At 37.6% G+C, this 25,347-nt stretch overlaps 1 protein-coding gene across 5 annotated transcripts in view; it reads left to right on the forward strand.

Moving 5' to 3' along the window:
- The window catches only part of CWF19L2 (CWF19 like cell cycle control factor 2), a 138,375-nt gene extending 118,656 nt beyond the window's left edge, over positions 1-19,719 (forward strand). For all 5 annotated transcript variants that reach the window (XM_005215777.5, XM_024975723.2, XM_059875072.1 and 2 more), the window contains 2 exons: positions 15,109-15,210; positions 18,234-19,719. In XM_005215777.5, the coding sequence (XP_005215834.1) occupies positions 15,109-15,210; positions 18,234-18,377 (246 nt within the window). In that variant the 3' untranslated portion in view covers positions 18,378-19,719. The remainder of the gene's footprint in view (positions 1-15,108; positions 15,211-18,233) is intronic.
- Positions 19,720-25,347: the final 5,628 nt, after the last annotated feature.

A 25,347-nucleotide genomic window follows, 5' to 3' on the forward strand; every position in this document is an offset into this window, starting at 1 on the left:
GTGTTCTTGCCTGGAAAATCCCAGGGATGGGGAAGCCTCGTGGGCTGTCGTCTCTGGGGTCGCATAGAGTCGGACACAACTGAAGTGACTTAGCAGTAGCAGCAGCAGTGGCCACCGGACTGGAAAAGGTCAGTCTTCATCCCAGTTCCCAAGAAGGGCAGTGCTAAAGAATGTTCAAACTACTGGACACTTGCAGTCACTTTTGAGAAGTTATGCTCAAAATCCTTCAGGCTAGGCTTCAGCATTACGTGAAACAAGAACTTCCAAGATGTACAAACTGGGTTTAGAAAAGGCAGAGGAACCAGAGATGAAATTGCCAACTTTCACTGGATCATAGAGAAAGCAAGGGATTTCCAGCAAAACATCTACTTCTGTCTTATTAACTGTGCTAAAGACTTTGACTGTGTGGATCATAACAAACTGTGGAAAATTCTTAAAGAGATGGGAATAACAGATCGTCTTACTTGTCTCCTGCGAAACCTGTATGAAGGTCAAAAAGCAACAGCTAGGACCTTATATGGAACAATGGACTGGTTCAAAATTGAGAAAGGAGCACAACGAGGCTGTGTATTGTCACCCTGTTCATTTAGCTTATACATGATGTGCTTAGCTTAGTATATCATGCGAAATGCTGGGCTCGATGACTTACAAGCTGGAATCAAGGTTACCAGGAGAAATATCAACAACCAGATATGCAGATGATACTACTATACTGGCAGAAAGTGGGGTTGAACTAAAGAGCCTCTTGATGAGGGTGAAAGAAGAGAGTGGAAAAGCTGGCTTAAAACTCAATATTAAAATAACTAAAATGGCATTTGGTCCCATCTCTTCATTGCAAATTGAAGGGGAAAAGGTGGAAGCAGTGAAAGATTTCCTCTTCTTGGGCTCTAACATCCCTGTGTATGGTGACTGCAGTCATGGAATTAGAAGACGATTGCTTCTTGGAAGGAAAGCTATGACAAACAGTGCTCAGTCGCTTCAGTTATGTCTGACCTTTTGTGACCCAGTGGACCGTAGCTCACCAGGCTCCTTTGTCATTGGCATTCTCCAGGCAAGAATAGTGGAGTGGGTTGCCATGCCCTCCTCCAGGAGATCTTCCCCACCCAGGGATCGAACCTGCATCTCCTGCCTTGCAGGCAGATTCTTTACCCCTGACCCACCAGGAAGGCCCATGACAAACCTAGACAGTGTATTAAAAAGCAAAGACATCATTTTGCCGTCATGGTCTGTATAGTCAAGGTTGTGGTCTTTCCGGTAATCATACACAGATGTGAGAATTGGATGATAAAAAATCGAATAATTGATGCTTTTGAACTGTGGTGCTGGAGAAAACTCTTGAGAGTCCCATTGACAGCAAGGAGATCAAACCAGTCAATCTTGAAGGATATTAACCCTGAATATTCATTGAAAGGACTGATGGTGATCCTGTGAAGTTTCAGTACTTTGGCCATCTGATACAAAGAGCTGACTCATTGGAAAAGACCCTGATGCTGGGAAAGATCGAAGGCAGAAAGAGAAGAGGGCAACAGAGGATGAGATGGTTGGATGGCATCACCAAGTCAATGGACATGAACTTGGGCAAACTCTGGGAGATGATGAGGGACAGGGAGGCCTGGAGTGCTGCAGTCCATGGGATTGTGAAGAGTTGGACATGACTTGGCAACTGAACAACAGCATAAACATTCTATGCATATACCTTTTCAAATTAGTGTTTTTGTTTTTTTCAGATATATATACCCAGGAGAGGAATTGCTGAGTGACATGGTAGCTGTATATTGAGTTTTTTAATAAACCTCTGCACTGTTTTGCCCAGTGGCTACACCGATTTACATTCCCACCAATAGCATTTTAGTGTTCTCTTTTCTTCATATCCTTGCTGACTTTGTTATTTGTTTTATTTTTAGCAGTAGCCATAAAGGTGTGAGGTGATATCTCATTGTGGTTTTGGATTTGATTAGCATTTTCCTGATGATTAGAGATTTTGAGCATCTTTTCATATGCCTGTGGCCATCTTCATTTCCTCCTTGGTAAAATGTGTATTCAGTTTTTTTATCCCCTTTTTAGTTAGGTTGTTTGTTTGTTTGTTTTTATATTGAGTTGTATTGACTGTTTATGTATGTTGGATTAACCCCTTATTGGTCATATAATTTGCAAAAATTTTCTCCCATTTAGTAGGTTGTCTTTAAATTTTGTTGATAATTTCCTTTGCTGTGTAAAAGCTTTTAAATTTACTTAGGTCCCATTTGTTTACTTTTGCTTTTATTTAATATACTCCAGGAGATGGATACAAAAACTTTTGCTGTGATTCATGTCACTGAATGTTCTCTATTTTCCTGTAGGCATTTTATAGTATCTGGCCTTAACTTTAGATCTTTAATCCATTTTGACTTTTATTTTTTGTATGGTGTTAGAGAATGTTCTAATTTCACTTCTTTACATGTATCTGTCTAGTTTTCCCAGCACTGTTTATTGAAGAGACTGTCTTTTCTTCATTGTATATTCTTGGTTCTTTTTGGTGACCGTAGGTGTGTGAGTTTATTTCTGGGCTGTCTAGTCTGTTCCATTGATCTGTGTCTGTTTTCAATGCCAGTATCAAACTGTTCTGATGGGTATAGCTTTGTATTAAAGAGTATGGTCTGAAGTCAGGGAGCATAATTCTTCCAGCTTTGTTCTTCTTTCTCAAGATTGTTTTGGTTGTTTGGGATCTTTCGAAGGTATAATCTTCCAAAACTGAGCCAAGCACAAATAGAAAAGATGAATGGACGAATTATGAATACTGAAATTGAGTCAGTAATTTAAAAATTTCCAGCAAACAAAAATCTAGAACCAGATGGCTTTACAGCTGAATTCTATTGAACATTTATCCTTCTGAAACTATTCCAAAAAATTGCAGAGGAAGGAACGCTTCTAAACTCATTCTATGAGTCCAGCATCAACCTGATACTAAAACCAGACAGAGATATCACAAAAAAGATTAGAGTTCAGTATCACTGATGAACATAGATGAAAAAATCCTCAATAAATAATAGCAGACTGAATCCAGCAATACATTAAAAAGATCATATACCATGATCAAGTGAGATTTAACCCAGAATTCCAAGAATGTTTTAGTATTCATAAATCAATCAATGTGATATACCACATTAACAAATTGAAAATAAAAACCATGTGATCATCTCAATAGATGGCAGAAAAAGCTTTTGATAAAATTTGGCACTCATTTATGATAAATTTCTCCAGAAGGTGGGCATAGAGGGAACATACCTCAAAATAATAAAGGCCATATATGACAAAAACACACAGCTAACATCTACCCCCTCCTGTTGCTCCCTGCTAAAGTCAAGGCTTCAGAGTATACAACAAAATTAGAATTAGGTTTTAACAATAATTTAGAACACAATAGAATTGTATTTTTGGCTAGACTTCTGAAAGAAGGATACCTTTTAAACTTAGATGAGAAGAGCCCACAAAGTTAGCAGATGTCATTGATTTCATGTTAAATCTCTTCTCTTTCACTAACTGGGGCAGATAAGACAGAGGTTAATATTGTTAATATTTAAAATACTTGTAAGTATCGATAGAAAAGCCCCTTAAAACTTACCTAATGAATGGACTAAGGACTTGATAAAACATTTCACAAAAGAGGAGATATATATATCTATCTAAAACACCTACCAGGATAGCCTTAGAGCAAACATTTATTAAGTGCTTAGTAGCTCCAGGCCATTTATATGTTTATTTCTTGAACTACCCAACTCTTTTCCCCTATCTTATAGCTTAAGAAACAGCCATAGAGAAGTTAAATAATAGTAAAGAAATGATACCAGGCAGTATGGCTATCATCAAAAATAAATGCTGGAGAAGATGTGGTGAGAAAGGAACCCTCCTACTCTAGAGAGTGTCATACTGAGTGAAGTAAGTTAGGTAGAGAAGGAGAAATATTGTATGACATACCTTATATGTGGAATCTAAAAGAAATGATACAAAAGAACTTCCTTACAAAATAGAAAGAGACTCACAGACTTAGAGAATGTATTTATGGTTGCCGGGGGAAGGGATAGTTAGGGAGTTTCAGATGGATGTGTTCACACTGTTGTATTTAAAATGGATAAGCAACAAATACCTACTGTATAGCACATGGAACTCTGCTCAGTGTTACATGACAACCTGGATGGGAGGGGAGTTTGGGGAAGAATGGATACATGTATATGTATGGCTGAGTCCCTTTGCTGTTCATCTGAAACTATCACAACATTGTTAATAAGCTATATCCCAGTATAAAATAAGAAGGTTAAAAAATATATATATCAAAAAGAAGAACTATAGAGGGACTTCCTTGATGGTCCAGTGGTTAAGAATTCACCTTCAGATGCAAGTTCGACCCTGGTCAGGGAACAAAGTTCCCACATGCCATGGGGTGACAAATCCCATATGCCGCAACTGGAGAGCCCTGGGTGCATGGCAGCAAAGATCCTGCATACCGCAGCTAAGACCCAATGCAGCCAAATAAGTATTTTTTAAACTGAATTATTAGAAAAGTTAAAAGACAAAAATGATAAAATTAAGTATAACTAAAGTAAACAGTTAAGGGATAGGCATAAAGATGTAAAATATGATATCAAAAATAGAAAACATGTAGGGGGAATAAAAAATAATAGATCTTTTAGAATGTCTTTGAACTTAAAATCAGTTTAAAACAAGTATATATATTGATAGATATAAGTCAACATATATGAACTCCATGATAACTACTATATATGCAGTATTTTATTGGTAAGCCATCTAGTACCTCTAGGGAAGAGAATGGCAAACCACTAAAGTATTCTTGCCTCAAGAAGCCCATGAACAGTATGAAAAAGCAAAAAGCTATGACACCAGGAGATGAATCCCCCAGACTGGAAGGTGCCTGATAAGCTACTGGGAGAGAGCAGAGAAATAGCTCCAGAAAGAATGAAGAGGCTTTAACTGTGTGGATCACAACAAACTATGGAACATTCTAAAGGACATGGGAATACCAGGCCACCTTACCTGCCTCCTGAGAAACCTGTATGCAGGTCAAGAAGCAACAGTTAGCACCTGACTTGGAACAACAGATTGGTTCAGAATTGCAAAAGGAATGCATCAAGACTATATATTGTCACCCTGCTTATTTAACTTCTAAGCAGAGTACATTATGCAGAATGCCAGTCTGGATGAATCACAAGCTGGAATCAAGATTTCCAGGAGAAATATCAACAACCTCAGATATGCAGATGATACCTCTCTAATGGCAGAAAGAGAAGAGAAACTAAAGAGCCTCTTGGTAAAGGTGAAAGAAGAGAGTGAAGGAGCTGGCATAAAACTCAACATTCAAAAAATGAAGATCATGGCTTCCGGTCCCATTGCTTCATGGCACATAGATGGGGAAACAACGGAAATAGTGACAGATTTTCTTTTCTTCAGCTCCAAAATCACTGTGGATGGTGACTGCAGCCACAAAATGAAAAGGTGCTTGCTCCTTGAAAGAAAAGCTGTGACCCACCTAGACAGTGTATAAAAAAAGCAGAGACATCACTTTGCAAATAAAGGTCGCTGTAGTCATAACTGTGGTTTTTCCAGTAATCATGTACAGATGTGAGAGTTGTACCATAAAGAAGGCTGAGTGCTGAAGAATTGATGCTTTTGAATTGCGGTGCTGCAGAAGACTTGAGAATCCCTCGGACAGCAAGGAGATCAAACCAGTCAATCCTAAAGCAAATCAACCCTGAATATTCATTGGAAGAACTGATGCTGAAGCTCCAGTCCTTTGGCTACCTGATGCGAAGAGGCGACTCATTGAAAAATACCCTGATGCTGGGAAAGATTGAGGGCAGGAGAAGGGGGCAGCAGAGGATGAGATGGTTGGATGGCATCACCAACTCAATGGGCATGAGTTTGAGCAAACTTCAGGAGACAGTGAAGGACAGGGAAGCCTGGCCTGCTGCAGTCCATGGGGTCGCAAAGAATAGGACATGACTTAGCGACTGAACAACAACAACAATCTAGTATCTACTGCAAGTTTATTTATTTTAATCTGAATATATAGCTGAAATAAGTTCCTGGAGGTTAATATTTTCACTTAACCAGTAAGAAACACATACAAATTCTTCTTGCAATGGTTATTACATATTTAACTTTGAAGTGGATTCTTTTCTAAATCACCACATAGTGTTTTATCTGAGACTGTTTATCCAAGTCAGAGCAGCTTGGGAATGAACTAGATGACCTCTTGAAATCCCTCTTAGCTTTAGGATTTAATAATTATGTGGATGGAATTGTGACGAGAACTTGAGTCCAAGAATAATTTCAAAGCAGGTCACTTTTTACAAAGTTAAGCTTTCCAGTGTCTTTTTAACATGATAATGTTTCTGAGCATGAAGTGAACAATCTTGATCTATTTTAACTTTATTTTAATTCCGAAGAAATCTCATTTTGCTTCTTTTAAAAAAACTCTACGTCCAGAAAAAAAGCAGCCCTCTATCCCATCTCCTTAGTTCATGAAGTATTTTGTATGTGTGTTGGGGTGGTGATTTTTTTCCCATAGTAGATTCTTAGCTGTTAGTACAGATTTGCCTATTTATAATTCATTCTAACTCTCTGTTCATTTATGTTTTTATTTGTGTGAGTATAAACTTTTTCTTAATGTCTATTTTGTCTACTTGCTCTAGGTTTTTTAATTTATTTTCAGTGTAGTGTGAAGTTCATGAAAATATGCAAGGGAAAAACATCTGAATGTTAATTGCAGAGGGGTTGCATGATGTTCACGCAAGTTGTCAAGAAAGTGATCTTTTTTCACAAGATTTTTTTTTAAATTCTCAAGACAGTTTATAGAGAGGTCACATGAATTCTTCTCAACTTTTTATTAGGATTTTGAAATTTAATTCTGTGATAACTGTAGCAGTTGAAAAACATGTAAGACATCTTCGATTTGACTTTCGAAACTAAGCAAAGTCCACCTCAAGGGAAATTTGAGTTTACCCTGGGATCTTTAAATATGAGGACAATTATAGAAAGTCAGGATTAAAGACTGGAATGTTTAAAGGGGAAAACAAATACTACTGTTTTTCTATGATCAATAAATTTTTTTGCTGTAATTCTGTCAGTACTCTTCATGGGTGGTACCAAAGTTCCAACTTCTTTCACTCCTGCTGGTCAGGGCAGGAAAAGGGGAGTACTAAATGTACATGTACTTTGATAATGGAGCCTTGGCAGTGCCTACTGACTAATAACTCTAGCAAGAGTGTAGGTTGTACCTTTTGCATCCTTCAATGAGAGAAGAGTTGCTTGTGACAGTATGTTCATCTTGGAAATTATACAATATGTTGTTGAGCTTTACTGTGTATATACAAATTACCACAAACTTAGTGCTTTAAAAATAACACACTTATTATCTCATAATTTTGGAAGTCACAAATATGAAATGGGTTTAAAATCTAGATGTTAGCAGGCCTGCTTTTTTTTTGAGGCTCTTAGGGAGAATCCATTTCCTTGCCGTTTTCAGTTTCTGGAAGTCACCTGCATTCCATGGCTTGTGGTTCTTTCAGAGCCAACCAGTATAGGATCTTCCAGTCTTTCTCTGACTCTGACCTTTCTGTCATATCCTGTATAACCTGGGATAATCTTTCCATTTCAAGATCTCTAACTTAATCATATCTGCAAAGCCCCTTTTGCCTTATAATATAATTTATTTATGGCAAATAGGGAATAAGAGCATTGACATATTTAGGAAGCCATTTTTCTGCAAAATACAGTATCATACCAACAAAAAACATGGGCACTGTTATCATAAGTTGATTCCTCAAGATCTCTTCCTGGAGAGTACTGTTCTTTACCATGTAGTCTTCAATATAATTTTAGCCATTCATATTCATGTTCATACATTGATCTATTTCAGATAGCAAAAAGTATTTTAATGGAGCCTTCCATTCTTTTTTGACTACTAGATTTGCACAAAGCATTGTTAGTAGGAGATGGAAATGAAAATAATATTTGAATAATATTCTCTTTGCCAAACATTAGTCTGTGTACTTAATATGCATTTTTCTATTTGATCCTCACAGCAGACTTCTGAGCTCTTCATATTTATTGTTAAGACTCACAGATCTTAAACAACTTGCCTAAAATTATAGTTATAAGTAACAGAACTGTGATTAGAGTCTTGTCTATCTATTTTTTTTGGCTAACTATGTCATATGTGTTTTAAATTTTACTTTAAAAATGTGAAAATATTTTTTAAAAAGCACGAGTAGTAACCATTTCTCTGCATTGTATGTTATATACTATTTTGTAAACTGATTGTTTAACTTACACTTTTCCTATAACCTATACAACTCTTTATAGGCCCCGGTTTTAATTGCTTTATACTATTTCAAGATGACCACTCTTCTTCCACCCTATCACACTACACTATCTCTTCCCAAGGCATGACTTCTGGAGGGCACAATACAAAATATATGTAATTAAATAGAAATATGTAATTCAGTGAAACTGAATCATGCCGTGTAGGGCCACCCCAGATGGACGGATCATGGTGGAGAGTTCTGACAAAACGTGGTCCATCAGAGAAGGGAATGGCAAACCACTGCAGCATTCTTGCCTTGAGAACCCCATGACAGTATGAAAAGGCAAAAAGATACGACACTGAAAGATGAACTCCCCAGGTTGGTGGTGTCCAATATGCTCCTGGAGAAGAGCAGAGCAATACCTCCAAAAGGAATGAAGAGGCTGAGCCAAAGCAGAAATAGCACCCAGTTATGGATATGTTTGGTGGTGAAAGTAATGTCTGATGCTTTTAACAATATTGCATAGGAACCTGCAATGTTAGGTCCATGAATCAAGGTAAATTGGAAGTGGTCAAACAGGAGATGGCAAGAGTGAACATCGACATTTTAGGAATCAGTGAACTACAGTGGACAGTAATAGTCAAATTTAATTCAGATGACCATTATATCTACCACTGTGGGCAAGAATCCCTTAGAGGAAAGGGAGTAGCCCTCAGAGTCAACAAAACAGTCTGAAATGCAGTACTTCGGGGCAATCTCAAAAACGACAAAATGGTTTCTGTTCGTTTCCAAGGCAAACCATTCAACCAGTATCATAGTAATCCAAGCCTATGCCCCAACCACTAATGCCAAAGAAACTGAAGTTGAAAGGTCCTATGAAGAACTATAAGACCTTCTAGAACTAACACTAAAGAAGAGATGTGCTTTTCATCATAGGGGACTGGAATGCAAATGTAGGAAGTCAAGAGAAACCTGGAGTAACAGGCAAGTTTGGTCTTTGAATACAAAAGGAAGCAGAGCAAAGGCTAACAGAGTTTTGCCAAGAGAATGCACTGGTCATAGCAAACACCTGCTTCCAACAACACAAGAGATGGTTCTACATATGGACATCAGTTCAGTTCAGTTCAGTCACTCAGTCATGTCCAACTCTTTGCAACCCCATGAACTGCAGCATGCTAGGCCTCCTGTCCATCACCAACTCCCAGAGTCCGCCCAAACCCATGTCCATCAAGTTGGTGATGCCATCCAACCATCTCATCCTCTTTTGTCCTGGTCTCCTTATGCCCTCAATCTTTCCCAGCATCAGGGTCTTTTCAAATGAGTCAGCTCTTCGCATCAGGTGGCCAAAGTATTGGAGTTTCAGCTTCAACATCAGTCCTTCCAATGAACACCCAGGACTGATCTCCTTTAGAATGGACTGGTTGGATCTCCTTTCAGTCCAAGGGACTCTCAAGAGTCTTCTCCAACACCACAGTTCTAAAGCATCAATTCTTTGGTGCTCAGCTTTCTTTATAGTCCAACTCTCACATCCATACATGACCACTGGAAAAACCATAGCCTTGACTAGACAGACCTTTGTTGGCAAAGTAATGTCTCTGCTTTTTAATATGCTGTCTATGTTGGTCATAACTTTTCTTCCAAGGAGTGTCTTTTAATTTCATGGCTACAGTCACCATCTGCAGTGATTTTGGAGCCCAGAAAAATAAAGTCAGCCACTGTTTCCACTGTTTCCCCATCCATTTGCCATGAAGTGATGGGACTGGGTGCCATGATATTAGTTATCTGAATGTTGAGTTTTAAGCCAACTTTTTCACTCTCCTCTTTGACTTTCATCAAGAGGCTCTTTAGTTCTTCACTTTCTGCTATAAGGATGGTGTCATCTGCATATCTGAGGTTATTGATATTTCTCCCAGCAATCTTTATTCTAGCTTGTGCTTCCTCCAGCCCAGCGTTTCTCATGATGTACTCTGCATATAAGTTAAATAAGCAGGGTGACAATATACAGCCTTGACATACTCCTTTTCCTATTTGGAACCAGTCTGTTGTTCCATGTCCGTTCTAACTATTGCTTCCTGACCCACATACAAATGTCTCAGGAGGCAGCTCAGGAGGTCTGGTATTCCCATCTTTTTAAGAACTTTCCACAGTTTATTGTGATCCACACAAAGGCTTTCGCATGGTCAATGAAGCAGAAATAGATGTTTTTATGGAACTCTCTTGCTTTTGCAATGATCCAGCGGATGTTGGCAGTTTGATCTCTGGTTCCTCTGCCTTTTCTAAAACCAACTTGAACATCTGCAAGTTCAAGATTCACGTATTGGTGAAGCCTGGCTTGGAGAATTTTGAGCATTACTTTACTAGTGTGTGAGATGGGTACAATTGTGTGGTAGTTTGAGCATTCTTTGGCATTGCCTTTCTTTGGGATTGGAATGAAAACTGACCTTTTCCAGTCCTGTGGCCACTGCGGAATTTTCCAAATTTGCTGGCATATTGAGTGCAGCACTTTCACAGCATCATCTTTCAGGATTTGAAATAGCTCAACTGGAATTCCATCACCTCCACTAGCTTTATTTGTAGTGATGCTTCCTAATTCCCATTTGACTTCACATTCCAGGATATCTGGCTCTAGGTGAGTGATCACACCATCGTGATTATCTGGGTTATGAAGATCTTTTTTTATACAGTTCTTCTGTGTATTCTTGCCACCTCTTAATATTTTCTGCTTCTGTAAAGTCCTTATCATTTCTGTCCTTTATTGAGCCCATCTTTGCATGAAATGTTCCCTTGGTGTCTCTAATTTTCTTGAAGAGATCTCTAGTCTTTCCCATTGTATCGTTTTCCTCTATTTCTTTTCATTGATTGCTGAGGAATGCTTTCTTATCTCTCCTTGTTATTCTTTCGAACTCTGCATTCAAATGGTTATATCTTTCCTTTTCCCTTTTGCTTTTCGCTTCTCTTCTTTTCACAGCTATTTGTAAGGCCTCCTCAGACAGCCAATTTGCTTTTTTGCATTTCTTTTTCTTGGGTCAGTACCAAAATCAGATTGATTATATCTTTGCAGCGTAAGATAGAGAAGCTCTATGTAGTCAGAAAAAATAAGACCAGGAGCTGACTGTGGCTCAGATAATGAACTCCTTATTGCCGAACACAGACTTAAATTGAAGAAAGTAGGGAAAACTACTAGGCCATTAAGGTATGACCTAAATCAAATCCCCAATGATTGTATAATGGAAGTGATAATCAAGGGATCAGATCTGATAGTGTGTCTGAAGAACTATGGATGGAGGTTTATGATATTGTACAGGAGGCAGTGACCAAAACCATCCCTGAGAAAAAAGAAATTCAAAAGGACAAAATGGCCTTCTGGGGAGGCCTTACAAATAGCTAAGGAAAGAAGAGAAGCAAAAGGCAAAGGAGAAAAGGAAAGATACGCCCCCCTGAATGCAGAGTTCCAAAGACTAGCAAGTAGAGATAAGAAAGTCTTCCAAAGTGAACAATGCAAAGAAACATAAGAAAACAATAGAATGGGAAAGACTAGACATCTCTTCAAGAAAATTAGAGATACCAAGGGAACATTCCATGCAAAGATGGGCGTAATAAAAGACAGAAATGGTATGGATCTAACAGAATTAGAAGATTTTAAGTAAGGTGGCAAGAATACACAGAAAAACTATACAAAAAAAATATCTTAATGACCTGGATAACCACGATGGTGTGATCATTCACCTAGAGCCAAACATCTTGGAGTGTGAAGTCAAGTGGGCCTTAGGAAACATCACTGTGAACAAAGCTAGTGGAGGTGATAGAATGCCAGCTAGACTATTTCAGATCCTAAAAGATGATAGTGTTTGTTAAAGTGCTGCAGTCAATATGCCAGCAAATTTGGAAAACTCAGCAGTGGCCACCGGACTGGAAAAGGTCAGTTTTCATTTCCAATCCCAAAGAAAGTAATGCCAAAAAATGTTCAAACTGTCGCACAATTGCATTCATTTCACATGCTATCAAAGTGATACTCAAGTTCTCCAAGCCAGGCTTCCATAGTACATGAACTGAGAGCTTTCAGATGTTCAAGCTGGATTTAGAAAAGGGAGAGGAGCCAGAGATCAAATTGCCAACATCTGATGGATCATCAAAAAAGCAAGAGAATTCCAGAAAAACATCTACTTCTGTTTCATTGATTATTCTAAAGCCTTTGACTGTGTGGATCACAACAAACGATGGAAAATTATTAATTAGATGGGGCTGCCAGACCACTTTACCTGCCTTCTGAGAAACCTGTATGGATATCAGGAAGCAAAAGTTAACACCAAAGATGAAACAACAGACTGGTTCCAAATTGGGAAAGGAGTACATCAAGGCTGTATGTTGTCATTCTGCTTATTTAACTTATACGCAGAATACATCATGTGAAATGCCAGGCTAGATGAAACACAAACTGGAAGCAAGATTGTAAGGAGAAATATCAATAACCTCAGATATGCAGATGACACCACCCTTATGGCAGACACCAAAGAAGAACTAATAGCCTCTTGATGAAGGTGAAAGAGGAGAGGGAAAAAGCTGGCATAAACTCAACATTCAAAAAACAAAGATCATGGCCTCCAGTTCCATCACTTTATGGCAGACAGATGTGGAAACAGGGACAGACTTTATTTTCATGTGTTCAAAGTCACTGCAGATGGTGAATGCAGTCACAAAATCCAAAGACACTCCTTGGTAGAAAAACTATGACAAACCTAGACAGTGTATTAAAAAGCAGAGACATTATTTTGCCAACAAAGGTCCATACAGTCAAGTGTATGGTTTTTCCAGTAATCATGTATGGATGTGAAAGTTGAACCATAAAGAAGGCTGATCTCTGAAGAACTGATGCTTTTGAACTATGGTGCTGGAGAAGACTCTTGGACTGCAAGGAGATCAAGCCAGTCAATCTGAATGGAAATTGATTCTGAATAATCATTAGAAGGACTGATGCTGAAGCTGAAGCTCCAATACATTGGCCACCTGATGTGAAGAGCCAGCTCATTAGAAAAGATGCTGGTCCAGGGAAAGATTGAAGGCAGGAGGAGAAGGGGACGACAGAGGATGAGATTGTTGGATGGCATCCCTTACTTGATGGACATGAGTTTGAGCAAGCTCTGGGAGATGGTGAAGAATAGGAAAGCCTGACATGTTGCATCCATGGGATCACAAAAAGTTGGCCATGACTGAGTAACTGAATGACAACAAATATAATTCACTGCCAAAATTAGCAAATGTGACTTTATGAGGGGATTAAGGGAGAGAGATGTTAAGCACTGTGGATGGTGACTGCAGCCATGAAATTAAAAGATGCTTGTTCCTTTAAGGAAAGCTACGACAATCTGAGACAACATATTAAAAAGCAGAGACATCATTTTGCTGACAGAGTTCCATATTGTCAAACCTGTGGTTTTTCCAATAGTCAGGTATGGATTTGAGACTGGGACCATAAAGAAGGCTGAGTGCAGAGGAATTGATGCTTTGAAATTGTGATGCTGGAGAAGACATGATGTCCTTGGGCTACAAGGAGATCAAACCAGTCAGTCCTAAAGGAAATCAACCTTGAATATTCATTGGAAGGACTGATGCTGAAGCTCCAATACTTTGCCCAGCTGATGTGAAGAGCCAACTCATTTGGAAAGACCTTGACGCTGGGAAAGATTGAAGGCAGGAGAAGGGGGTGGCAGAGGATGTGATGGTTAGATAACATCACCAACTCACTGGACATGAATTTGAGCAAACTCTGGGAGATAGTGGAGGAAAGGGAAGCCTGCATGCTGCAGTCCATGGGGTCGCAAAGAGTTGGACACGACTTTGTGACTGAACAACTGCAATATTACTTTTTTAAAAAAATTTATTTATTTACTTATTTGGCTGTGTTGGGTCTTAGTGCCACATCTTTAGTTGTGACATGTAAATTCTTAGTTCGGCATGTGGGTTCTAGTTCCTCAACCACTGTTCGACCCCAGGCCCCCTTCCTTGGGAGCACAGTGTCTTAGCCACTGGACCACCAGGGAAGTGCCCAATATTACTTTAAATTGACCAGTTTGAATACTTTCTAGTAACAGAATTAGGGCTTGGAGGGAAAACTTGCAAGGACAGAAGATCTACTTAATATAAAGCTAGAAATTATGACCTTTTCCAATCAAGATAGTGTCTGAAATACTTCATGTCTGCACACGTGTGTGTGTGTGTTCATGTGTGTCTTTGAGTGTGTTTAGTAAGAGGGAGGGAAAAAAGGTAGGGAAAGATAATACTTAATACTGGAAATATTTTAAAATGAGATTGATAAACTAAATATTACTATACCACCTTACCAGTTAATAAAAAAGCTATGATTGTTTGTATTTATCTTTGATCAATAAGTAGTAATAAAAGTTCCAGGATATTATAAACAAAGCTCTGAGTATATGACTAAGCCCCAGTTCCTTTTCTGCACTGTGAGAAAAAATACAAGAAAGCATATCCTTAATCTGTATTTGCATAGTCTAAAGAAAATTATTGTGTTGTTAAATATTTTTAAAGTGCCTTTTTCTTTGCTGTTTTTCCCAGAGACAGAAAAATAATTGGTTCTGATTATAATTGCTGGATATTATGAAGCACTATCCAACCGAAAGTCAACAAAATGAAATGTTTTAGTTAAGATGTTAGATTATTTTTTGAAGTATTTTTATAATTGGAAATTCATTGTATATGTTTGTCTTGAGGAATACTTAATTAGGAAGAGGGATTAAGCATAACTTCCTGATTTCATGCTGTTTTCAAGTGTGATTTATCTGTTTTTTAGGTACCCAAAGGCTTACCTTACTTCTCTGTGGATTTTGGCCTCCAGGGAGGGTTTGCCCATGTCATTGAAGATCAGCACAAATTCCCACATTACTTTGGAAAGGTATGCTCACAGATTGGTAAAATTTCAGAATTTAGCCATTTTGTCACATTGCTTTTGAAGGGAAATAACTTTGGGCACAATGTACAGTGAAGTTGGTGACTGTTGTAAAACCCAGTTTTCAGAGGGAGTACCCAGAAGCTATTAAGAAATATATACCAGGATATTTATAACAATCAGGAATGTTACTTTGGAACCAAACGGTTTGTTGACAGTGTCAGCAGTGACTGTAGTGTTTTCCTGTGGAGACAGCCAGGCTTGTGCTGAGAATGATAATTGATAATGATGATAACCTATTCATTGAGGATTTACAGTGAGCCTGGTAATGTTCTTAGCACTCATTTAATGCTCATAATAACACTATCATGTAGACATTTTATACTTTCATTTTATAGATGTTGAAACCAATCTATATTTTATAGATGTTGAAACCAATATAACTTCCCCAGGATCATGTGCTAGTAAGTGACAGACCAAGGGGTGCATAAGCTCTTGGTTGAACTAGAAAACAAATGATCTCACAGATTCGTTTATAACTAAGTACTGTACGCTCCTAGAAGAATATAGCACTCATTTCACATAGTTTCTGGTCAGATACTGTAGATCTTTCAGTTGCTAGTAGATTCTTTCCATTACTACAGATTGTCTTCTAGGGGTGTAGTCCTTAAATTTAAGTTCTTTTGAATATCTGGGAAGTATGTAAGTTAGTATCAGGGCCTAGAATGAAATTAATGTAGCATGGGAGCAATCAAAAGAAGTTTGGGCAATAACAGCTCAAGAAAGTAACCTTTCAATCTAGTGTAAGTCAGGCCTTTCTCTCTAAATTAGAGGAGCCTAGATGAACTTTGTCCATGGTTCCCTGTTCTTCCTACCCACTTTCATCCCCTGTGTCAGATCATTTTCTACAATGATTAGGGACCTGTGAGCAGTTTGGACTCATAATTTTTTATACTGTTGTCCTTAAAGGCTAACGAGAGACTCCAAATCACGTTCATCTATGAACTGTTGAAATACGTTTTAGAAACTTGTCTGAGAGAATATCTTTTCCCAGAGTTAACTAGAAAGAAATTAGTTTTCATTACTCTGAAAAACATTGTTAAATTTCAGTAGAGTTTTATAACTCAGAAATTTTATGACTCTGCTTTTATTTAAAAAAATGATTCTAGTAAAAATGAAGTAAATACCTAGTTTTTAACTTGCCTAAGTTTAATTGGGAGATTGTCCTCCTTCAAATATTATGCACATGTTATGATTTATATGATACTGTTTTAGTGTTGAAAACTTTTAGTTAGCGTTACAGTGCTAATCCATTTTCCTCGAAATTTCTTTCCAAGAAAAAGCCTATGTACGCACAAACTCCCTTCAGCCTGCAGTTGTTTAGACAGCAAGAAGGACTGGTCTCTTTACATTAATATTTGCTTCGGTAACAGAACAAGGATCAATCCTTGTAGTATGTGTGCCTTAATGGTACACATGAGACAAAACTTGATGTTTTATAGAAAATTTTAGGTCAAATTTTAGAAAAATTTAGGTCAATAAAGCTAGGCTTTCTTAAACTACATGGCTAGTGATTGGCTGATGCTAAGAAACTCTTGCATTAAATTTGTCCTCTTTTTACACTATGTCTCTCTTGGCCCCTTTACTTCCTTTACCCAACGAAGAGATTTCCTTTTCCATGAAGCTTTTCTTGATATATCCAGCAAATAGAATCTCCTTTCTTTTTGAGTCTCTATATAGTCTACTTTGGCATTTACCTTATTCTGCTTTATAAGACAGTCCTTTATGTAGTTGGGTTATTATTGTGGCTCCCACCACAGCTCTGCATTCTATTATGAGTTTTCTGAAGACAGAGAAATGTGTGTTAGTTATTTCTGTATCACCTACAGTATTTGGCCATTGCTTGTATATAGTAGATCCCTTCATTAATAGAGTGTTTGTTAAGATGAAGAACCTATGTCTTAGAGCAATTACATCCAAGGTCTTAACAGTCCTGTAGACCTAGACTGAATATGCAGAATTCTACCTCGAGCCCAGAGTTTTCCTGTATTACCATACTTCTCTTCCTTGAAGCATTATAAATCTCCCCCATATCTTTCTGTATATGGATACTCACTATCATGCATCTGTCCTCAGTCACTAAGTCACCTCCAACTCTTTTGTGACCCCATGGACTGTAGCCTGCCAGACTCTTCTGTCCATGGGATTTCCCAGGCAAGAATACTGGAGTGAGTTCTGTTTACTTCTCCAGGGGATCTTCGTGACCCAGGGATCAAACCAGCATCACCTGCATTGGCAGGAGGGTTCTTTGCCACTGAACCACCAGAGAAACCCACTCACTCTCATAAATTTAATTAATCTCTATAGCTGATATCATAGGAACAGGAAGACAATCGTGAAAGAAATTATCTAGAATAATAAGCAGACCATTGAAAATATATTATTTCAGGACTTGGGAATATGGCTTTTTAAATGAAGGTGATTATAATTTTTAATTATTGGTTTACATGGATTGGTACTAAAATATGATTTCATTTCTTAAAAAAAGATCTCCAGCTAATAGAAGAAACTGGCTTTTAAATATATTGGATAGTAGAGAGAATATTAGCCTAAGATTAAACTGTAGTTGAACAATCAAGTTTATAATTGCTACATGTTGGTCAACTTTTTCTTCAGACTTTCTTACCAGAGCAGCTAATAAGGACCAAATTAATTAAATTTCATTCTCTCTTCTTCCCCTTTGCTGCTGTCTGATAGATGTACTAAGAAGCAACAAAATGGACAAATTATTTGACAGGAGACACAACTAAGGACCCTTGGAATCACAGGGTTTACATAGTTAGAATTAAATGAAAACAAGTTTTGTTTGTTTGTTTTTAACTTGAAACTAATATTTATATAAAATGTAAGCATCCTTGCAGAGAAGGACTTAATATTATATTTAGTAACAGAATAAACAGGAATAGCTTGATTCCTATTTTTCAGTCTTTATACATGTATGTGTGTGTATTTTTCTCATTCTTTAAAAGGAAATCATTGGTGGCATGCTGGATATAGAACCAAGAGTTTGGAGGAAAGGGATGCGAGAAAGCTTTGAAGATCAGAGGAAGAAAGCACTGCAGTTTGCTCAGTGGTGGAAACCATTTGACTTCACCGGAAGTAAAAAATGTTGAGGCAAAGCTTTCATTTTTTATTTCCTTTTTGGATTTCTTTCAGTTTTATTTCCATTTCATCTAGCTAAACAACTAACCATCAGGTAATAGAAAAAGAGTGTCAGGATCTAGGTTTCTGACAACTCTACATCACTGAACTGTATTGGTTTCCTTCACCACCTGCTCCTGTGGACTGCATTGTAGTAACCATGGAGACCAGTTATGTTGGGTGACCTGTTCATGTTCTGTTCTGTACCTGTGTCTTCATGTTCTAAACTGTTTAGTTAATCTGTAGAAAGACTTTTCTGAAGAATTATCTAGGAACTATTGCAAATCATTGGTTCAAATGGAAATGGCTCTACTTCAAGTTTCTTAAGTCTACTGACTAGCTTCTTTTGCATTTAAACTAAAACTTGGCATATTTAGTGATAATTGAAATTTCTTTTCACAGTGTTTTATAGAAGCTCTTACTTTTCTTCCAATACCATATATATCATTGCTATTCTTTTTATTAGAGGAAAAAAGAATGTCTCCAATAATAAATAATTAAATGAATTATATAATACATTCGTAATTTGTTTTTATTTCTGCAGTTTTAAATAGTGTGTTTGAATTTCGGTGATTTTACATGTACTGTCCAAAAATCACAGTTTATAGTCATTTGGGGTTTCTGTGAAAGTTAAAAATTTTAGCCAAGTCATCGTTTTGGGGTTGTATTGATTATTACAAAATATTAAGTAATAAGTAATGTGTGTATTTTTAAGTGGCAGGAGCACATTCTGTTGTCCCATTTGATCTAAGGTTCTTCATATTCTTTTATGCTTACACTTGGTATGAAGAGAAAAAACTGATAAGTATAAGACATGGCCATCATCTCCAAGAGTGTTGCTACTTTATTTTTTACATGGAAGATATTTTTGTAGTCACCCTTTTTCAAAGATGTTGATTTTTTGGAGCCAAACCTTGACATTTTGTCATGAAATGTTGAATATTTAAAATCAATGTGACATGTACTCTAGAGTAACTCATAACCAGACAGTTATTTTTAATATTGATATCTTTCTTTAGTATTTTGAAAAAGGAAATGTTTATGTTTTATCTCGTTTTAAAATTTTAATAAAAGTTGGAAGTTTAATCATTTCAAATTCTCAGTATTTGCAAATTGCATTTAAGTCTTTTTTATCAAATTGATAATTGACAGTATAAATTTTATTTATTGCTGTTTTCAGACTATTTTGGCCTTGCTACAAAGTCTCAGAGATATCTTTAACATTCCTTATTTAATGAGTGTGTTAACAAACATTTGTTTACAGGGCATTTTATTGCATACTGGTAGTACAAAAATAAAAAATGCTTCAGTTCAGTCGCTCAGTTGTGTCTGACTCTGGGAACGCATGGACCGTAGCACGCTGGGCCTGCCTGTCCATCACCAACTTCCGGAGTTTACCCAAACTCATGTCCATTGACTCGGTGATGCCATCCAGCCATCTCATCCTCTGTCGTCCCCTTCTCCCACCTTCAATCTTTCCCAGCATCAGGGTCTTTTCCAGTGAGTCAACTCTTCACATCAGGTAGCCAAAGTATTGGAGTTTCAGCTTCAGCATCAGTCCTTCCAATGAATATTTAGGACTGATTTCTTTTACGATGGTCTGGTTGGATCTCCTTGCAGTCCAAGGGACTCTCAAGAGTCTTCTCCAACACCACAGTTCAAAAGCATCAATTTTTCAGCATTCAACTTTCTTTAAGGTCCAACTCTCACATCCACACATGACCACTGGAAAAACCATAGCCTTGACTAGAAGGACCTTTGTTGGCAAAGTAATGTCTCTGCTTTTTAATATGCTGTCTAGGTTGGTCATAACTTTTCTTCCAAGGAGTAAGCATCTTTTAATTTCATGGCTGCATTCACTGTCTGTAGTGATTTTGGAGGCCCCCCAAAATAAAGTGTCACTGTTTCCCCTGTTTCCGTATCTGTTTGTCATGAAGTGATGGGACTGGATGCCATGTTCTTAGTTTTCTGAATGTTGAGCTTTAAGCCAACTTTTTCACTCTCCACTTTCACTTTCATCAAGAGGCTCTTTAGTTCATCGTAACTTTCTGCCAGAAGAGTGGTGTCATCTGCATATTTGAGGTTATTGATATTCCTCCTGGCAGTCTTGATTCTAGCTTGTACTTTATCCAGTCAAGCATTTCTCATGATGTACTCTGCATATACATTAAATAAGCAGGGTGACAATATACAGCCTTGATGTATTCCTTTTCCTATTTGGAACCAGTCTGTTGTTCCACGTCCAGTTCTAACTGTTGCTTCCAGACCTGCATACAGATTTCTCAAGAGGCAGATCAGGTGGTCTGGTATTCCCATCTCTTGAAGAATTTTCCACAGTTTATGGTGATCCACACTGTAAAATCTTTGGCATAGTCAATAAAGCAGAAATAGACATTTTTATGGAACTCTCTTGCTTTTTCAGTGATCAGCAGATGTTGGCAGTTTCATCTCTGGTTCCTCTGCCTTTTCTAAAACCACCTTGAACATCTGGAAGTTCATGGTTCACATATTGTTGAAGCCTGGCTTGGAAAATTTTGAGCATTACTTGACTAGCATGTGAGATGAGTGCAGTTGTATGGAGGTTGGAGCATTGTTTGGCATTGCCTTTCTTTGGGATTGAAATGAAAACTGACCTTTTCCAGCCCTGTGGCCACTGCTGAGTTTTCCAAACTTGCTGGCATATTGAGTGCAGCACTTCCACAGTATCATCTTTTAGATTTGAAATAGCTCAACTGGAATTCCATCACCTCCACTGGCTTTGTTCGTAGTGATGCTTCCTAATGCCCACTTGACTTCACAGTCCAGCATGTCTGCCTCTAGGCTAGTGATCACACCATTATGGTTATCTGGATCATGCAGATCTTTTTTGTATAGTTCTTTTGTGTATTACTGCTACCTCTTCTTAATATCTTCTGCTTCTGTTAGGGCCATACCATTTCTGTCCTTGATCGAGCCCATCTTTGCATGAAATGTTCCTTTGGTATATCTAATTTTCTTGAGGTCTCTAGTCTTTCCCATTCTATTGTTTTCCTCTATTTCTTTGCATTGATAACTGAAGAAGTCTTTCTTATTTCTCCATGCTGTTTTGTGCAACTCTGCATTCAAATGGGTATATCTTTCCTTTCCTCCTTTGCCTTTCGCTTCTCTTCTTTTCACAGCTATTTGTAATGCTCCGCAGACAACCATTTTGCCATTTTGCAATTCTTTTTGGGGGGATGATCTTGATACCTGCTTCCTGTACATTATCACAAACCTCCATCCATAGTTCTTTAGGCACTCTGTATATCAGATCTAATTCCTTGAATATATTTGTCACTTCCATTGTATAATCTTAAGGGATTTGATTTAGGTCATCCTGAATGGTCTAATGGTTTTCCCTACTTTCTTCAATTTAAGTCTGAATTTGGGAATAAAGAGTTCATGATTTGAGCCACAGTCAACTCCCAGTCTTGTTTTTGCAGACTCTATAGAGTTCTCCATCTTTGGCTGCAAAGAATATAATCGAAATGATTTTGGTGTTGACCATCTGGTGATGTCTATATGTAGAGTCTTCTCTTGTGTTGTTGGAAAAGGGTGTTTGCTTTGACCATTGCATTCTCTTTGCAAAACTCTGTTAGCCCATGCCCGGCTTCATTTTGTACTCCAAAGCCAAATTTGCCTGTTACTCCAGGTATCTCTTGACTTCCTACTTTTGCATTCCAGTCTCCTGTGATGAAAGGACATTTTTTTTGAGTGTTAGTTCTAGAGAGTCTTATAGGTCTTCATAGAACTGTTCAACTTCACCTTCTTCAGCATTAGTGGATGGGGCATAGACTTGGATTACTGTGATATTGAATGGTTTGCCTTGGAAACAAACAGAGATCATTCTGTTATTTTTAGATTGCACCGAAGTACTGCATTTCAGATTCTACTGGTGACTATGTGGGCTACTCCCATTTCTTCTATTTTTTGATTGAGACATTTGTTTTTCTGGTATTGAGCTGCATGTGTGAGTTGCTTACATATGTTGGAAATTAATTCTTTGTCTGTTACTTCTTCTGGTATTATTTTCTCACATTCTAAATGCTGCTTGTTTCACCTTGCTTATAGTTTCCTTTGTTGTTCAGAAGTTTTTAAATTTAATTAGATTCCATTTGTTTATTTTTTGTTTTTATTTTCATTACTCTGGGAGGTGTATCATAGAGGAACTTGCTGTGATTTATGTCATAGAGTGTTAAGCCTATGTTTTCCTCTAAGAGTTTAATAGTTTCTTGTCATACATTTAGATCTTTAATCCATTTTGAGTTTATTTAGGTGTGTGTTAGAAAGTGTTCTAGTTTCATTCTTTTACTGGTGTTTGACCAGTTTCCCAGCATGGGTTGTTAAAGAGATTGTCTTTTCTGCATTGTATATTTTTGCCTACTTGTCAAAGTTAAGGTGTCTGTTGGTGTATGGATTTATCTCTGGACTTTTTTTGTTGTTCCATTGATCTATATTTCTTTGTGCCAGTACCATACTGTCTTGATGACTGAAGCTTTTTGAAAGTGAAAATGAAAGTTGCTTAGTTGTGTCCAACTCTTTGTGACCCCATGGACCATACAGTCCGTGGAATTCTCCAGGCCAGAATACTGGAGTCGGTAGCCTATCCCTTCTCCACAGGATCTTCTCAACCCAGGTATCGAACCCAGATCTCCTGTATTGCAGGCGGATTCTTTACCAGCTGAGCCAAAAGAGAAGCCCTTGTGGCTAATACGTATCTCTGGGCTTTCTATTTTGTTCCATTGATCTATATTTCTGTCTTTGTGCCAGTACCACACTGTCTTAATGACTGTAGCTTTGTAGTATAGTCTGAAGTCAGGCAGGTTGATTCCTCTAGTTCAGAGAACAAGAACAAATAATTTAAAAATTTGTATGGAAATACAAAAAACCTCAAATAGCCAAAGCAATCTTGAGAAAAAAGAATGGAACTAGAGAAATCAACCTGCTTGACCAATACTATTGGTAGCTAATAGGAATTGCGTTGAATCTATAGATTTCTTTGAGTAGCGTACTCATTTTCACTATATTGATTCTTCTGATCCACAGACATGGTATATTTCTCCATCTATTTGTGTCATCCTTGATTTATTTCATCAGTATTTTACAGTTTTCTATATGTAGGGCTTTTGTTTCTTGGCGTAAGTTTATTCCTAAGTATTTTATTCTTTTTGTTGTAATGGTGAATGGGATTGTTTCTTTAATTTCTTTTTCTGTATATTTTATATCCTGCAACTTTAGTATATTCGTTGATTAGCTCTAGTAATTTTCTGGTGGTGTCTTTAGGGTTTTCTCTGTAGAGAATCATGTCATCTGCAAATAGTGAGAATTTTACTTCTTTTTCTCCAATCTGGATTCCTTTTATTTGTTTATTTTTTTCCTTCTCTGATTGCTGTGGCTAGGACTTCCAATACTATGTTAAATAGTAGTGGTGAGAGTGGGCACCCTTGTCTTGTTCCTGATTTTAGAGGAAGTGCTTTCAGTTTTTCACCATTGAGGATAATGTTTGCTGTGCCTTTGTCATATATGGCTTTTATTTTGTTGAGGGATATTCCTTCTATGCATGCTTTCTGGAGAGTTTTTATCATAGATTGGTGCTGAATTTTGTCAAATGCTTTCTCTGCATCTATTGAGATAACCATATGGTTTTTATCTTTCAATTTGTTAATACAGTGTATCACATTGATTCATTTGTGAATATTGAAGAATCCTTGCATCCCTGGGATAAAGCCCACTTGGTCATGATGTATGATCTTTTTAATATGTTGTTGGGTTCTGTTTGCTAGAATTTTGTTGAGGATTTTTGAATCTATGTTCATCAATGATATTGGCCTGTAGTTTTCTTTTTTGTGGCATCTTTGTCTGGTTTTGGTATTAGGGTGATGGTGGCCTCATAGAATGAATTTGGAAGTTTACCTTCCTCTGCAGTTTTATGGAAGAGTTTGAGTAGGATAGGTGTTGCTGCTGCTACTGCTGCTAAGTCGCTTCAGTTGTGTCCGACTCTATGCGACCCCAGAGACCGCAGCGCAGCAGGCTCCCCCGTCCCTGGGATTCTCCAGGCAAGAACACTGGAGTGGGTTGCTATTTCCTTCTCCAATGTATGAAAGTGGAAAGTGAAAGTGAAGTCACTCAGTCGTGTCCGACTCCTAGCGACCCCATGGACTGCAGCCTACCAGGCTCCTCCATCCATGGGATTTTCCAGGCAAGAATACTGGAGTGGGGTGCCATTGCCTTCTCCGAGGATAGGTGTTAGCTCTTCTCTAAATTTTTGGTAGAATTCAGCTGTGGCGCCATCTGGACCTGGGCTTTTGTTTGTTGCAAAATTTTTGATTATAGGTTCGATTTCTTTTATGGGTCTGTTAAGATTTTCTATTTCTTCCTGGTTCAGTATTGGAAGGCTATACTTTCCTAAGAATTTGTCCATCTCTTCCACATTGTCCATTTTATTGGCATGTAATTGCTCATAGCAGTCTCATGATCTTTTATATTTCTGTGTTGTCTTTTGTGATTTCTCCATTTTCATTTCTGATTTTATTGATTTGGTTCTTCTCCCTTTTTTTCTTGATGAGTCTGGCTAATGGTTTGTCTATTTTAATTATCTTCTTAAAGAACCAGCTTTTAGTTTTGTTGATTTTTGCTATAATCTTCATTTTTTTTTCATTTATTTCTGCTCTGATATTTATGATTTCTTTCCTTCTACTAACTTTGGGGTTCTTCTTTTATTTCTAGTTGCTTTAGATGTAAAGTTAGGTTGTTTATGTGATGTTTCTCTTGTTTCTTGAGGTAGGCTTATATTGCTATGAATCTCCCTCTTAGCACTTCTGTTACTGAATCCCATAGGTTTGGGTTGTCCTGTTTTCATTCTCAGTTGTTTCTATGCATGTTTTTATTTCCTTTTTGATTTCTCCTATGATCTGTTGGTTATCA

This window comes from Bos taurus, chromosome 15, assembly GCF_002263795.3.
Source record: "Bos taurus isolate L1 Dominette 01449 registration number 42190680 breed Hereford chromosome 15, ARS-UCD2.0, whole genome shotgun sequence".
Classification (NCBI taxonomy): domain Eukaryota; kingdom Metazoa; phylum Chordata; class Mammalia; order Artiodactyla; family Bovidae; genus Bos; species Bos taurus.